We start from the raw sequence: 14869 nt of genomic DNA on the forward strand, positions 1-14869 counted from the left end.
ACAGTAAGTATGCATCGGAATCCACAATTCAAAAATAAGATTATATACATAAATCAATAAATAAATAAAGCAGATATAAACGACGTCCCACTCCGAGTGGCAAAGCACCCGAAGCTCCAGAAAACGATGCTGTCCTTGTGCATGATGCAAGTGCCACGTGTCAATGATCCAGCACAGCCCTTCACCGACCTCCCTAATTTTGTCCAATCGAGACGACACTTGGGTCCCACACCACGCCTCCCCACGTGTCCAGCCTCTGATTGGTGGGTTCCATCGTCGCACTTGGCACACACTCGCCAGCAGCATCGGTCTCATTTTTAATTTATGCCCCTTAACCTTGACTTAAGTCACACGTCGGCAACACTAACACTGTGTATGACTATTGATTAGCCTTTTTTAATTTTGTTAAATCGCGTTAGATCCGCGTAACCTTGCGTGGTATAAATAGAGTTTCTCTCAAGCTTCCAAATGCATCTAATCCATTCCATGTGATTCTTGACTTCTCTCGAAAACCCATACTGCCATAAATATATCACTTTACTTTCTGCATACATATTCCACTACTAAAAAGAGCAGTTCGTTACTTCCTTCCATTACGCTTCATAATCAAAATCATGGCAGAGGAGCACCACAAGCAGTATGAGGGATCTGAGAGCCGGGACGTGGAGGTCCAGGACCGCGGCGTCTTAGATTTTCTTGGTAAGAAAAAGGAGGGTGAGAATAAGCCTCAAGAGGAGGTGATCGCCACCGAGTTTGACGACAAGGTTAAGGTATCTGATGAGGCTGATCATGAGAAGAAACCCAGCCTCTTGGAGAAGCTTCACCGATCAGACAGCAGCTCAAGTTCTGTAAGTAGTTCTTCATTAATTATATATATATGTTGAGTAGCCTGATCTGCTCTAGTCAGGTTTAATTTGCATTCAATATTTATATATGTGTGATCTGATTGATGATTAATATGTAATGTTGACGTATGGTACGGTGCATGCAGTCGAGTGAGGAGGAGGTTGAAGAAGGAGGGAAGAAGATAAGGAAGAAGAAGGAAAAGAAAGGGTTGAAGGAGAAGGTGGAGGAGAAGATAGGGCACAAGAAGGAGGAGGAGCATCATGAGGAGAGTGGTGCAGTTCCAGTAGAGAAAGTTGAGGTTCATCATACTGAGGAGAAGAAGGGCTTCCTCGACAAGATTAAGGAGAAGCTACCTGGTGGTGCTAACAAGAAGGCTGAGGAGCACACGGCCATCACCACTCCACCACCACCAGCAGCAGAGTGCGTTGAGACTGCTCATCAACATCATGAGCATGAGGCTCAGGGTGAGACCAAGGAAAAGAAAGGCATCTTGGAAAAGATCAAAGAGAAGCTCCCTGGCTATCACCCCAAGTCAGAGGACGACAAAGAGAAAGAAAAACAGAGTGCTTCTCATTGAGAACCTTGCTGAACGATGCATGCTGTTGGGACCTCCTTGTTTTCTTTTTACAGTTCACCCTCATCCTGCTGTCTGCTTAATTGCCTTGTATTTTCATCATGGCCTTTCTTCCTTTTTTTTTCCCTTTGTGTGTTGTGTTTCTTGTATTTTGGTTTTATACTCTTGTTTTTATCTTGAATTGCTTCGTGTATGAAAGAAAAACAATGTTCTAAAAATGCGAGTAATTAATTATGAAAAATAATATTTGTATTATTTTTTATGTATATTTTTTTAGTTTCATTAGATTTTTCTGTCTCTTTTTTTAATATTTTTTCCTGTTAATACCTAGTTACCTACGACTGTCCTGGAGTGAACTCGTTATTCAATCAATGGGGGCATGGGGCCATCCCTTCATAGTTCATGTATATGCTTTGCCGATCCATAAAGGAAAAAGGAAGAGTAAAAATATAATGGGCGAAACCTTGATAGCTAGCTTTATTAGTTGTGAGAAAAGAAAATTGACGAATCCTTCTCATCTTTATTAGCTGTGACAAAAATAATTGTGAATCAACCGTATTGGAGAGGCAACTGTTAAGTTCACTGTTTTGAAGCTCAGAACCTCTTTAATTAGTGTTGGGGCCTGATGGCAATGATTTTTGGCATACCCCACCTCAAATGCCTCAGAATGATGAATCTTGACCTCTTGACTAATATTGGTTGATTAATCGAGCAATGTAGTGCTTGATAACGATGTTATAGCGATCACATTCTTTTCCATCCGAGTCCGAGGAGCATTCATTATGTGCGCGCATTGGAGTTGGGACCAAAGATCAAAGGCTTGTGTTTTTTTTTTTTTGGGTCAGATATCAAAGGCTTGGTTAATCCATGTGTGCGCGCATGGAGAAAGGGATTGATATATAATGGGCTTCCTGGCGCATAATAGTATCATTCACTTTGTTATGGGGTTTCATTATGGATTTATAATGTAAGCGGCGCGGACGAAACAAGGCCATACTATAAGTCTAGAACAAATACATACTTTTAGGTAGGGGTGTTGAAGCGGAAGCCTAGCACAGAAGGCATATTTATATGTCTCTTGCAAGTCGCATTCAGGTTCAAGTCTCGTGTGTTATGTGAGTGTGTGATGCAAGGGTGTAATATTTAAGATTGGGGGGCTGTCGTCCTTTACGGCACCATGCACTTGCACTGACAGTTGCTGTCGTCCTCTTTGCACCAGTAGCCGCCGTCATCCATCGTACAAAATAGCACGTACTAGATATCGTCATTCTACATGCACAGCAAGACCTCCTTGCACTCAAGTTAAGTTGTTTCTATTTCTAGTTGTTGTAGATTATTGTTCTTCTATTTTAGGGGTACATATTTGGTGCATTTCTTATATTTTGGTCATTGGTGCCTACAAAATGTTAGGCTAGCCGTTTGATCTTGATCCTAGGTGAATGTGGTGCTATATATTGGCAACATTCAATTAGTCAATGGTCCGTCTTTTTGTAGTCTTTAATAGTTGAAAAAACTGACAACTTAAAATTTTGTTTAGATTTTTTTAATATATGTCATATAAATATTAGGTGTTTTCTTCTAAACTCATAGCAATTTTGTGGATAAGTTATCCTTGTATATGTGTCATCATTATAATCCTTGATCAAAAAAATTTTCAACTTTTCATTAATTCATTCAATAAATATGTTCACTCTATATTGTATTTTATATTATTTACATTATATCACATAACGTATTTATACTGTAATATAAATGGGTGCAATGTGCAAATAGTTGATTTTACAAATCCCTCCCCAAATACCAAAGAAATCAAAATCTTCCCCAAATACCATTTGAATGTCTACAGCTTCTTCTTCTTCTACCTCTCAAAATACACTTCGAAGAAACTGCTTCTTCTTCAACCTCACTGATTCTTCTACCCTTCTGTCCACTACTCCTTCTTCTCTACCCTTTCTGTAAGTGATGGGTGTGATTTTTTCGGCAACCCACTTGCAAAACCTTTTCCAAATACCCCTGTAATGTCCACTGCTTCTTCTTCTACTACCTCACTGCTTCTTCTACCCTTCCTATAGGTGATGGGTTTGATTTTTCGGCGACCCACTCGCAAAACCTTTCCCAAATACCAGTGTAATGTCCAGAGCTTCCTCTTCTACCTTGCTGCTCCTCCAACCGTTCCTGTAGGTGAAGCGTTTGATTTTTCCGGTGACCCACTCGCAAAACCTTCCCCCAAATTCCGCTTTAATGTCCACAGCCTCTTCTTCTACCTCATTCCTCTGATTTCTTCGGTGACTCATCGTGTGACAGATTTTTCTGAACCCCGTCGAAGACCCTGCCAACTGCTTCTTCGTCTAGGGTTACGCGGGTGTCCTTTTCTGTGACTCACAGGCAGAGTGAAGTATTTTCGAAGCTGTCGAAGAACGTAACTCATCCCCTTGCCGGGAACAGTTCCGGCGACCCACGTGCAAAACCCTCTCGAAAAACCATTGTAAGGCCTACTGCTTCTTCTTTTAGCTAATTCGTTTGTTTTTGTTGTCGATTTTCACAACCAATTTTGCGTGATTTGTTTTGTTATTCACTTTTTTTAATCACCATTGATCGAAGCAGATTGTTTCAATTTTGAATGCAATAGTTGATAATAGTTGTTCATGGTGGTGTTTAATGTTAATCAGATTGATGGCCAGTGATGCATACTCCTCAAACACGAGACAAGGCAGAGGCGAAGCTGGCGGATAACAGGAACTGATAGCTGCATATGCAAGTTCAAGTTCGCTGCAACCTGGGGATGTAAAAGATGGTGTTGTCCCAAAATGCTTCTACGAAAAATATGCCATCTGTTACATGTTACCAATTCGAATAGGCTATTTTTTGGATGCCCATTGTTAAAGGTAAGCATGCAATTCTTCATGTATGATCAGTAAGTTTATGCTAAAATTGGGTAAATTTTGAATTTTTGGAATGGAGGTTTAGAATATAGATTTTGGTTATTTTTCCTAGCTCAAGTTGTTGTGGATGTGATTTTGAATTGTTTGGAATGGCATGCATATTGGTTATGAAAATGATTTGATTTTGTAAGCGATTTGCTGTTAAATTGGGTTGATATTGTATATGATTTGATATTGGTGCTGGTTAATTTTGAAGAATGATTGAGAACTGAAAAAAAGTTGATTTATTGAAAATAGATGTACCTAGATTAAAAATGTTGATTGTGACATGAATTGACATGGAACCTGATCTATATAAAAAATGGATTTAAAATTTGAAAGGATTTTTTAGATTTAGCCTTTAGGGATTAATTACAGTCACATATGTGGATTAGATTGAATTGGAGTGTTTTGTACCACCATACATTCATTGTGTTCTATTTGATTTAGGAGACAGAAGCACATTGCAAATTCTTTCTCTGGGTTGATGACCACATTGTAAGGGTCAGAGCGGGGGAGGCTACAAGGGGATCGGGTGATGGGAAGCAGAATTATGTTAAAGAACATTTGGGAATGGATAACTTGATAGTACTGACGTGGCGGAAATTGGCGAGTTAAGAAATTATTATTTGAGATACGTTGCAAGTACAGTTCTTAACCAACCAAAAATCCACTTATCAATTTAGAAGGGGTTGTCACAAAATTAGAATTAAAATACTGGGAGTATGAATCCCAGGTCGTCTCCCAACGAGTTGCAGAAAGGTGTGCTATTTTATTAATCAGATATTTTCTAAAATGGTTTGAGTTGGTAAACAGGAAATTAAATCAGAGAATTTATGTAATTTAAATAAAAACCTTGACTGGGAGTAGATTAGTTGGAAGCCCTATCCTTGATGGAGTTCTCCCAAGATAAAAGTGATAATTGAAGGTTGTTCTGCTTAGTTATCCTTTACTAGGTAGAGGAAAGTCAAGTAAGTTGGAAGGCAATTTCTATTCACAAGTCCTAATCCTCTCCCTTGGGAAGGACTAGTGTCAGTGACTAGAGGGCAATCCAACAATAAACCCAATTACAATTTTTCTCTTGAGTGTTCCAACTCAAGGTTCTCCTTTCAATCATCTCCCAATCAAGTTATGGAATTACTCGCTCATTATGAATGTAAATTTCACAAAATAAGGAAGAGAAATAAAGAGAAACGTGATAAATAATAATAATCAAAGAGACCAATTAAAAATAAAAATAATTCTTGTATTAATAAATTCTAAAAATAATCCAATAGTAACTCTGAATAAATTAAGGACATGGAAGAGTAAGTGACAAGTAAGAAAACAAACTAGAATGATGAAGTCTTGGCGGAGGTAATAACTCTTTTCAATATCCCAATCCAAAAAGCAATAAAAACGAAATCCTAAGAACTATGAATGTGTAGAGAGAAAACTTAGAGGAGGAGTAAAGTTAGATCTCAAATTAAAATTATGCGGAATGAATGTTGTTCTTGGTCTTTGCATGTTCCCTGGCTCTAATATGCTTTTCTGGGCCGAGAACTGAGTCAAAACAGGGACCAAAATCGCCCCCAGCGAATTCTGCAGATTCTGCAGATCGCGCACGTCACGCGATCGCGTCATCCAGGCGTTCGCGTCATCCAGCGTTTTGCCTTGCCACGCGTACGCGTCGTCCACGCATTCGCGTCACTTGTGCAGTTTCCAATCCATGCGTTCGCGTCAGGCATGCGAGCGCGTCACTACAATTTCCTCTATTTCACGCGGTCGCGTGAGCCATACGTCCGCGTCACTTCTCGCTGGTCATCTCCTCAATTTCTTGTGTTCCTTCCATTTTTGCAAGCCTCCTCTCCAATTTCCAAGTCATTCATGCCCTATAAAGCCTGAAACACTTAACACACGGGTCACAACATCGAATGGAATAAAGGAGAATTAAAAAGTCTCTAGGAAGCAAGTTTTCAATCATGGAGTAATTTTTGGGAAGGAATTGCAAATACATGCTAATCACATGAATAAGTGGGTAAAGGTTTGATAAATCCACACAATTAAACACAATATAAACCATAAAATAATGGTTTATCAACCTCCCCACACTTAGACATTAGCATGTCCTTATGCTTAGTTGAAGGAGATAAAATAAATGAGTAGGAACATGTAAAACTCACGCAATGCAATGCAACCTATATATGTGAATGCAACTATATGATTCTTGTCCACTTGGTCAAAAGTAAATAAGCTCTTCAAGACAATCACAAATCAAATTCCACTAATTCAATTCTTATACAGTAGCAACAGATAAAAATGCAAGAAGGTAGCTCATGAAAGCAGGAAACATAAAATTTAAGCATTGAACCCTCACTGATGATGTATGTGCACTCTAGTCTCTCTAGTGTATAGGGTAATCACTCTATCCTTCTCTAATCATGCTTTCTAATTTTTGTTCTTCTCCTAACCAATCAACAACATTTAATATACCAATGCAAACATCATGAGGTCTTTTCAAGGTTGTAATGGGGCCAAGGTAAGGGTAAGGGTACATATATGGCTAAGTAAGGTTATAAATTGAATCTTTAACTAACCCAAGCTTTCACCTAACACACATATATTTTCTTTATAACTTAAATTTCACACCTAGCTACCCAAAATTTTTTCTTTCACATTCTATACTCATGTATCAACTTTTATTTTAATTTTATCACATATGGATTGATCTTTGAATTTTAATTTAGCATTAGGGTAATTTTGTCCCCTTATTTAATTATTGAATATTTTTTTTGATTTTTTTTATTTTTTTTAACATAAACACAGCTTATCAATGCACATAGAATTATTACATTTTTTTCTTTTACAGTTTCACATGAGTAGGTACCCAAATTCCCATTATATTATCATGACACATTCCCTTATTATCTTTTGTTCCCACGATCTTCCCATACTCAATTAACACACAATTCTACCTCAAGTTAACCAAAGATTCAATTGGGATATATAATTGTTTTTCCGCTTAAGGCTAGTAATGTGGTAAAATAAAGAACAAATGGGATTTAAAGGCTCAAAGTGGCTAACAAAGGTTACTTAAGGGGTAGGCTTAATTTGGATAAGTGAGTTAAACAAATAATGGCCTCAATCATATGCAAGCATATAAACATATTAAACATTGGACATATAGGATGAAACAAAATATAGATTACAATCATAGAGAAGTAAACACACAAGAATAAAATATTTATGGTTAAATAATGTAACCATGTGTTTAGGCTCAAAGTCTCACAGGTTGTGTGTTCTTTAGCTCAAAAACCATGTTCCAAATACAACTTCAAGCAAATTTAACATAAAAGTTTTAATTAAAATTAGTGAAATTTTGTTCTAAAAATAGAGTTTTAGAAGAAACTTATTATCTTTTCAATCAAGTAGAACATGCATGCAGCTAATCTATTACTATGCAATTTATCCTATTCTACAAAAGAAAAACTAACTAAATATCCTATTTGATTGGTGTTCAGGAAGAGAAATTACCTCCGGAAGTCAGGTACTGACCGACCTCCCCACACTTAAGGCTTTGCACCATCCTCGGTGCCATCTGTCAGGAACAAAGGTGGGCTGGTAGCAGTATCTCCACAGTCGAGACCGTCATAGCTCCCTGTGCTGGTAAAGGAAGTGGAGTCCGGGGTGTCTGAGTCTCTGTATTTTCCTTTAAGTAGCTCATTGAGGTATGTGAATCGGCGCTTGTTACGACGCTCTCTTAGCTTTGCTTTGTGTTCCTGCCGATCCAACCTCTCAAGTATCTGATGGAGCAGTTGGTTTGTTGTAGGTGCTTGTGGTGTTGAAGGAGGAATGTCTTCAGCCGGTTTGGTAGGTTGGCTTGTAGTGGCTGCTGGGAGTCTAATATATTTCCCGTTAGGGACGTACTGATAATCCCGTGGGAGCATGGCTTTGGTGTCTCCAGCTCTGTAGGAGACTCCGGCTACTAAGACGAGATCTGAAACCAAGGCGGGAAAAGGTAAGTTGCCCGCAATTTGTACGTGTCCCATAGCATTCCGGATGTGTCTTGGTAGGTTCAAAGGCTGGTCTGTAAGGATGCACCATAGTAGAACGGCCATGTCTGCAGTGAAGGAGGAATCGTGGGTGCTCGGAAAGACATAATGGGACATAATCTGTGCCCATATGCGAGCCTCCAAGGTAAGTGCGAAAGCCGATATTCCCTTAGGACGGGAATGATGGTATCCATAGATCCATCTGCTGCCAGGTAGCGCGATAACTCTGAGAACAGCGTCCCAGTCAAATTGGTATATCTGGCGCTTGAGTGTGGCCTCTTGAAATGCATCCAGTCCTTCTGGAGTAAGGGGAAGATCTAAAGTTCGTTGAATAGCCTCTTCTGTAATGGGGATTTGCTTCTGACGGACATAGACAGACTGCAGGGTCGGTAGGTGAAAGTTGGAGTAGAACTCGACTACCCAGGAAAGATTAACCTGCCGTGGTTGTCTCTGTAGGAAACCCCATTGTCTTCGTGTAATTTGCGGCTCAACAAATTCAACAATATGGGTCGGGAGGATAAGAAGGTATTCATTGTTGTAACTCCTTTCTGCCAGGATGGGGAACATCTGCTCACAGTAGCGATTGGTAAATCGCGCAGTGTCCTTTGCTGGGAAGGCTTTCTCGTTTTCATCAACCTTTATAATCCTCTTAATCCTTTTTGTTGAGGGCTTAACTGCAGTTGAAGATGGCTCTGCCACTAATGCTCTTTTTGTTCCTCTTCTTGCGGGTGGTTTGGGAGTAGCTTTCTCCTTGCCTTTCTTGGTGGCCATCCTAAAAGAAAGAAAAGAAAAAGTATGTTAAAATGTCAAGGGTTGGAGCAAGGAAGAGGGCGGGAAATGTGGTAATCAATGCACATTAAAAGATGAATGATGTTAACACATGGTCATGACTATATGTGAGAAACAAAAATGGAAATATAACAAGTGCATATGATGACAAATAAATGCAAGGTGTTTATTGGCATGCAGGCAAAGGCATGAGTAGTATAGATCAAGCATTCAATGTCTAAGTTAGATTACCAAGTCTGTCATACTAACAATCTGTTTGTATTAACAATTATATTTAACTAATAAAATATAAAAAGGGGTTTTGTGAAAAGCAAACATATAGAGTAGTAGATTAAAAGAAATCTAAAAATAGTGCACAATGCCATACGGGCGTTTTCACAAACACATAGCATGCATGATAAATAAGCTAATGAAAATAATAAATTGAACATGCAAGCAACTTTAAAAAATTAATATATAATTTCCAAACAAGTTTGCAACAATCCACAAGCATATAATAAGGAACAATAATGACCCTAATAAATTTCCAACACCAATTAAAAGAAAAAGAAAGAAAAGAAAAACATGGATAATGCAAGTAAAAAGAAAAAAAAAAGAGAAGAAAACATAAAAATAAAAAGAAGAATAGAAAAGTAAGGAGGGATGAAGAAAAGAAAAACCTTGATAATGGTGGTGAGAGAGAGAGAAAGTAGAAGGTGAGAAAGAAGGAAGAAGGAAGAAATAAGGAGGGAAAAGAAAAAGTAGGAATGGGGGAAGAGAAAGATAAGATATTTTGGCAGATTAGGTTAAGCTGTGCGGCGCAAGCGACGCGGACGCGTGGGGAACGCGGTCGCGCGAATTGCGCTCATATGAATCGAAGCGGTCACGTTGGTCACGCGGACGCGTGACTCGTTTTGTGCTACTGGCGCGAGGGCAGCCTCGTGCTCGCACAACTCTCTGTTCGAAACTCTTTTTTGCCAAATTTTTGGGTGACGCGATCGCGTGGGGGACGCGGTCGCGTGGGTGGCCAATATTGGAATATGACGCAGACGCGTGGGGTACGCGTTCGCGTGGTGAGGCTTGTGCGCCTAGCACCAGTCCAACACCACTCCAGCACAACTTTCGGCTATGCACCCTTTCTTACGTCGATTTTCAGATCACGCGTCCGCGTGAGTGACGCGGACGCGTGGGAGGTATTTTTTTCTAGATGACGCGAACGCGTCAGCGACGCGGTCGCGTGGGGTGATTTGTGCCAAAGGCATGCCTCCAGCCACGCTCCCGCATGACTTTCTGTTCGATTTACTTTTCTTTCGTACTCACCTGCGACGCGGACGCGTCAGCGACGCTGTCGCGTCGCGTGACCCCCTTTTTTTAATGCAATTATGAAAATGAAGATGCAAACTATCTAAGCTAATAATGAGAAGAGTTATTGACAGAGAAAATTAAGAAGAAATAAAGGAACGATCATACCATGGTGGGTTGTCTCCCACCCAGCACTTTGCTTTAACGTCCGTAAGTTGGACGCTCTACTAGCTCAGTCTTCTACTGTGGGTGGATCCTCCAAGAGGAAGATTTCTAACTCCTTGTTTTTCATCACCTTCTCACCATGATATAGCTTTAAGCGATGTCCATTAACTTTGATGAATTCAGATTTTGAAGGATGACTCAAGTGGAAAACTCCGTATGGCTCAGCCTTCTCTACTCTATATGGACCTTCCCATTTTGATCTCAAATTGCCTGGCATGAGCCTCAGTCTAGAGTTATAAAGGAGGACTAAGTCCCCAGGTTGGAACTCTTTCCTCTTGATGTGCTTATCATGCACAGCCTTCATCTTTTCCTTGTACAGCCTCGAGTTCTCATAAGCTTCTAGGCGAAGGCTTTCCAATTCTTGCAGTTGCAACTTCCTTTCAGCTCCGACTTTCTCAAATCCCATGTTGCACTCCTTTACTGCCCAAAAGGCTTTGTGCTCTACTTCAACCGGGAGGTGACAGGATTTTCCATAAACTAAGCGGAAGGGGCTCATTCCAATGGGTGTCTTGTATGCAGTTCTGTATGCCCAGAGTTCATCTTGTAGCCTGGTGCTCCAGTCTCTTCTATGAGGTTTGACTATCTTCTGCAATATACGCTTTATCTCTCTGTTTGACACCTCGGCTTGCCCATTAGTTTGAGGGTGGTAGGCTGTTGCTACTTTATGAATTATCCCATGCTTCTTCAGTAATCATGTTAGTTTCCTGTTACAAAAATGGGTGCCTTGATCGCTCACGATTGCTCGTGGTGATCCAAAGCGACAAATAATATGGTTTTTAACAAAGGAAATAACAGTGTTAGCATCATCAGTGCGGGTAGGAATTGCTTCAACCCATTTAGAAATGTAATCTACAGCTAACAATATATAAAAATAACCATTAGAGTTTGGAAATGGACCCATGAAGTCAATGCCCCAAACATAAAAAATTTCACAGAAAAGCATAATCTGTTGAGGCATCTCATCCCTCTTGGATATATTACCAAAGCTTTGGCATAGGGAACAATATTTACAAAATTCAGCAGCATCTTTAAAAAGAGTAGGCCACCAGAATCCACAATCTAAAATTTTTCTAGCTGTTCTTTGAGGGCCAAAATGTCCTCCACTCTCAGATGAGTGGCAAGCCTCTAAAATGGACTGGAATTCTGATTGAGGCACACACTGTTTAATTACCTGGTCAGTGCCACATCTCCATAAATATGGGTCATCGCATATATAATATTTGGACTCATTTTTCAGCTTGTCTCTTTGATGCTTAGTAAAGTTTGGAGGAAAAGTGCGGCTAACTAGATAATTAGCTACAGGCGCATACCAAGGGACTACTTCAGATACTGCTTGCAGGTTATCAAATGGGAAATTATCATTTATAGGAGTGGAGGTATCCTTAATGTGCTCAAGGCAACTCAAGTGGTCTGCCACTAGATTTTGGTTACCACTCCTATCTTTAATTTCTAAATCAAATTCTTGTAGTAGCAGTATCCAACGTATAAGCCTTGGTTTGGACTCCTTTTTAGCTAATAAATACTTTAGAGCTGCGTGGTCTGAGTACACTACTACTTTAGTACCAAGTAAATAGGCTCGGAATTTATCCAGAGCAAAAACAATAGACAGAAGCTCTTTCTCAATAGTAGTGTAATTAGACTGAGCAGCGTCTAAAGTCTTAGACGCATAAGCAATTACAAAAGGGTCCTTACCTTCACGCTGAGCCAGTGCTGCTCCTACTGCATGGTTGAAAGCATCGCACATGATTTCAAATGGCTGGCTCCAGTCTGGTCCTCTCACAATTGGAACTTGAGTTAGGGCGGTCTTCAGCTTATCAAACGCTTGTTTGCAATCCTCACTGAACTCGAACTCAATATCTTTTTGTAGTAGTCTGGATAAGGGTAGTGCTACCTTACTAAAGTCCTTAATGAATCTCTGGTAAAAACCTGCATGGCCAAAGAACGAACGGACTTCCCTCACAGAGGAGGGGTAAGGTAAACTAGAAATAACATCCACCTTTGCTGGATCTACAGAAATGCCCGTATTAGACACAACATGTCCTAGTACAATCCCTTGTTTTACCATAAAGTGACATTTTTCAAAGTTCAATACAAGGTTCGTACTGACACATCTATCTAATACTCTAGATAAACTATCTAAGCAAAGGTTAAAGGAATCACCATAAACGTTAAAATCATCCATAAAAACCTCCATACAGTCTTCAATAAGGTCAGAGAAAAGACTCATCATGCACCTTTGGAAAGTAGCTGGTGCATTGCACAAGTCAAATGGCATTCACTTATAAGCATAAGTCCCAAAAGGACATGTAAAAGTAGTCTTTTCCTAATCTTCAGGAGCTATATGAATATGGAAATAGCCTGTGTAACCAACTAAAAAGCAATAATGTGATTTATCTAACAGGCGATCTAGCATTTGATCAATGAATAGAAGGGGGTAGTGATCCTTACGAGTGGCTTGGTTGAGACGCCTGTAATTAATGTAGACCCTCCAGGCGTTCTGGACTCTGGTTGCCATGAGCTCTCCATGCTCATTCTTCACTGTAGTGACTCCAGACTTCTTGGGCACCACTTGTACTGGGCTTACCCATTCATTGTTTGAGATGGGGTAGATAATATCTGCCTCAAGTAGTCTGGTCACTTCTTTTATGACAACCTTTAAGATAGTGGGATTCAGTCTTCTCTGGGGTTGACGAATAGGTGTTGCTTCCTCTTCTAAAAATATTCTTTGCTCACAAACTTGAGGGTTGATGCCTTCTATGTCTGCCAAGCTCCATCCAATTACTTTCTTGTATCTCCTCAGCACACTGAGTAGCTGTTCTTCTTGTTGGGAGGTGAGTTCCCATGCAATGATAACTGGAAACTTCTGCTTGTCCTCAAGGTAAGCATACTTGAGGTGTGGAGGAAGGGACTTTAATTCCAATTTCTGCTCATGGTCAGGCTCTAGATTATTTGAGGTTGGTGATAATGGTAAAGTGCTCTCATTGTCCTCTGAAAATGTCTCCATACTTGGACCTTGTCCTATGTACTTCTCTTCTAATTCCTCCTGGTGAACTTCAGCTATAGTTTCATCAATAATATCGCACTGGAAGATACAATGATCTTCCGGAGGATGTCTCATTGCTTCATTTAAGCTGAACTTCACTGCTCTGCCATCTATCTCAAAGGAATAAGTTCCTGAGAATGCATCCAGCTTGAACTTTGAAGTCTTCAGGAATGGTGTTCCAAGCAGGATTGATGATGGCCTTCCTGAGTCATTAGGGGGCATTTCCAGGATATAGAAGTCAATAGGAAATTTGAGTCCCTTAATGCTCATTAATACATCTTCAGCAACTCCAACCACTGTAATAATGCTTTTATCTGCTAACACAAAACGAGCTGCCGACCTTTTCAAGGGAGGGAGCCTCAAAGTATCATATATAGACAAAGGCATTATACTAACACATGCTCCTAAATCACACATGCAGTCAGAAAATATCACACCACCAATAGTACAATTAACCATACATAGATCTGGATCACTACACTTTTCAGGTATACCTCCCATTAAAGCAGATATAGAACTACCTAAAGGAATAGTTTCTAATTCATTAATTTTGTCTTTATTTATGCATAAATCTTTTAGAAACTTTGCATATTTAGGTACTTGTTGAATAACATAAAAAAGGGGAACAGTTACCTCAACCTTTTTGAATATTTCTACCATTTTGGGATCAAGTTCCATCTACTTCCTGGACTTCCTTGCAATTTGTGGAAATGGAATAGGAAGGATGTTTTCTGCAGGGTCTGCATCCTTTGGTGCTTCCTTCTGTGGTTGAGCTTCTTCTTCTTCAGTCATGTCTTGTATGTCCTCTTCTTCTTCAGCATCCTCTACTTCCACCACCTCTTCAGCTGAGGCGTGCTCTGATGGGATTGGTTCCTCCTAATTCCTCTCTTGCAGTGTGGTTCCGGACCTTAGGGTGATGGCATTGATGCCACCCTTTGGATTGGGCAATGGTTGAGAGGGGATTCCACTGGAGTTCAAAGGCTGGTTGTTGGAGTTATTTAGTGATTCAATCTGTGAGATAAGAGCTTGCAAGGTAGAGTTCAAACCATTTAGAGTAGAAGTAAGATTGTTTTCCATGGCCTGCTGTCTCCGATCAATAGATTGTAGTAACTCATCATTAGAAGATGAAGAGGGATAAGTGATCTGAGAGGTCTGCTGT

The 14869-nt window shown here is 40.0% G+C and overlaps 1 protein-coding gene across 1 annotated transcript; it reads left to right on the top strand.

Annotated features, from left to right (window-relative positions):
• Positions 1-319: 319 nt before the first annotated feature.
• On the top strand, positions 320-1686 carry LOC112764166 (dehydrin ERD14). Its single transcript, XM_025809706.2, has 2 exons — positions 320-848; positions 992-1686. Exons 1-2 carry the CDS (start codon positions 615-617, stop codon positions 1421-1423), a joined length of 666 nt encoding a protein of 221 aa, XP_025665491.1. The 5' UTR covers positions 320-614; the 3' UTR covers positions 1424-1686.
• The last annotated feature ends 13183 nt before the right edge of the window (positions 1687-14869 follow it).

The sequence above is a fragment of the Arachis hypogaea genome, chromosome 17 (assembly GCF_003086295.3).
Source record: "Arachis hypogaea cultivar Tifrunner chromosome 17, arahy.Tifrunner.gnm2.J5K5, whole genome shotgun sequence".
NCBI lineage: Eukaryota > Viridiplantae > Streptophyta > Magnoliopsida > Fabales > Fabaceae > Arachis > Arachis hypogaea.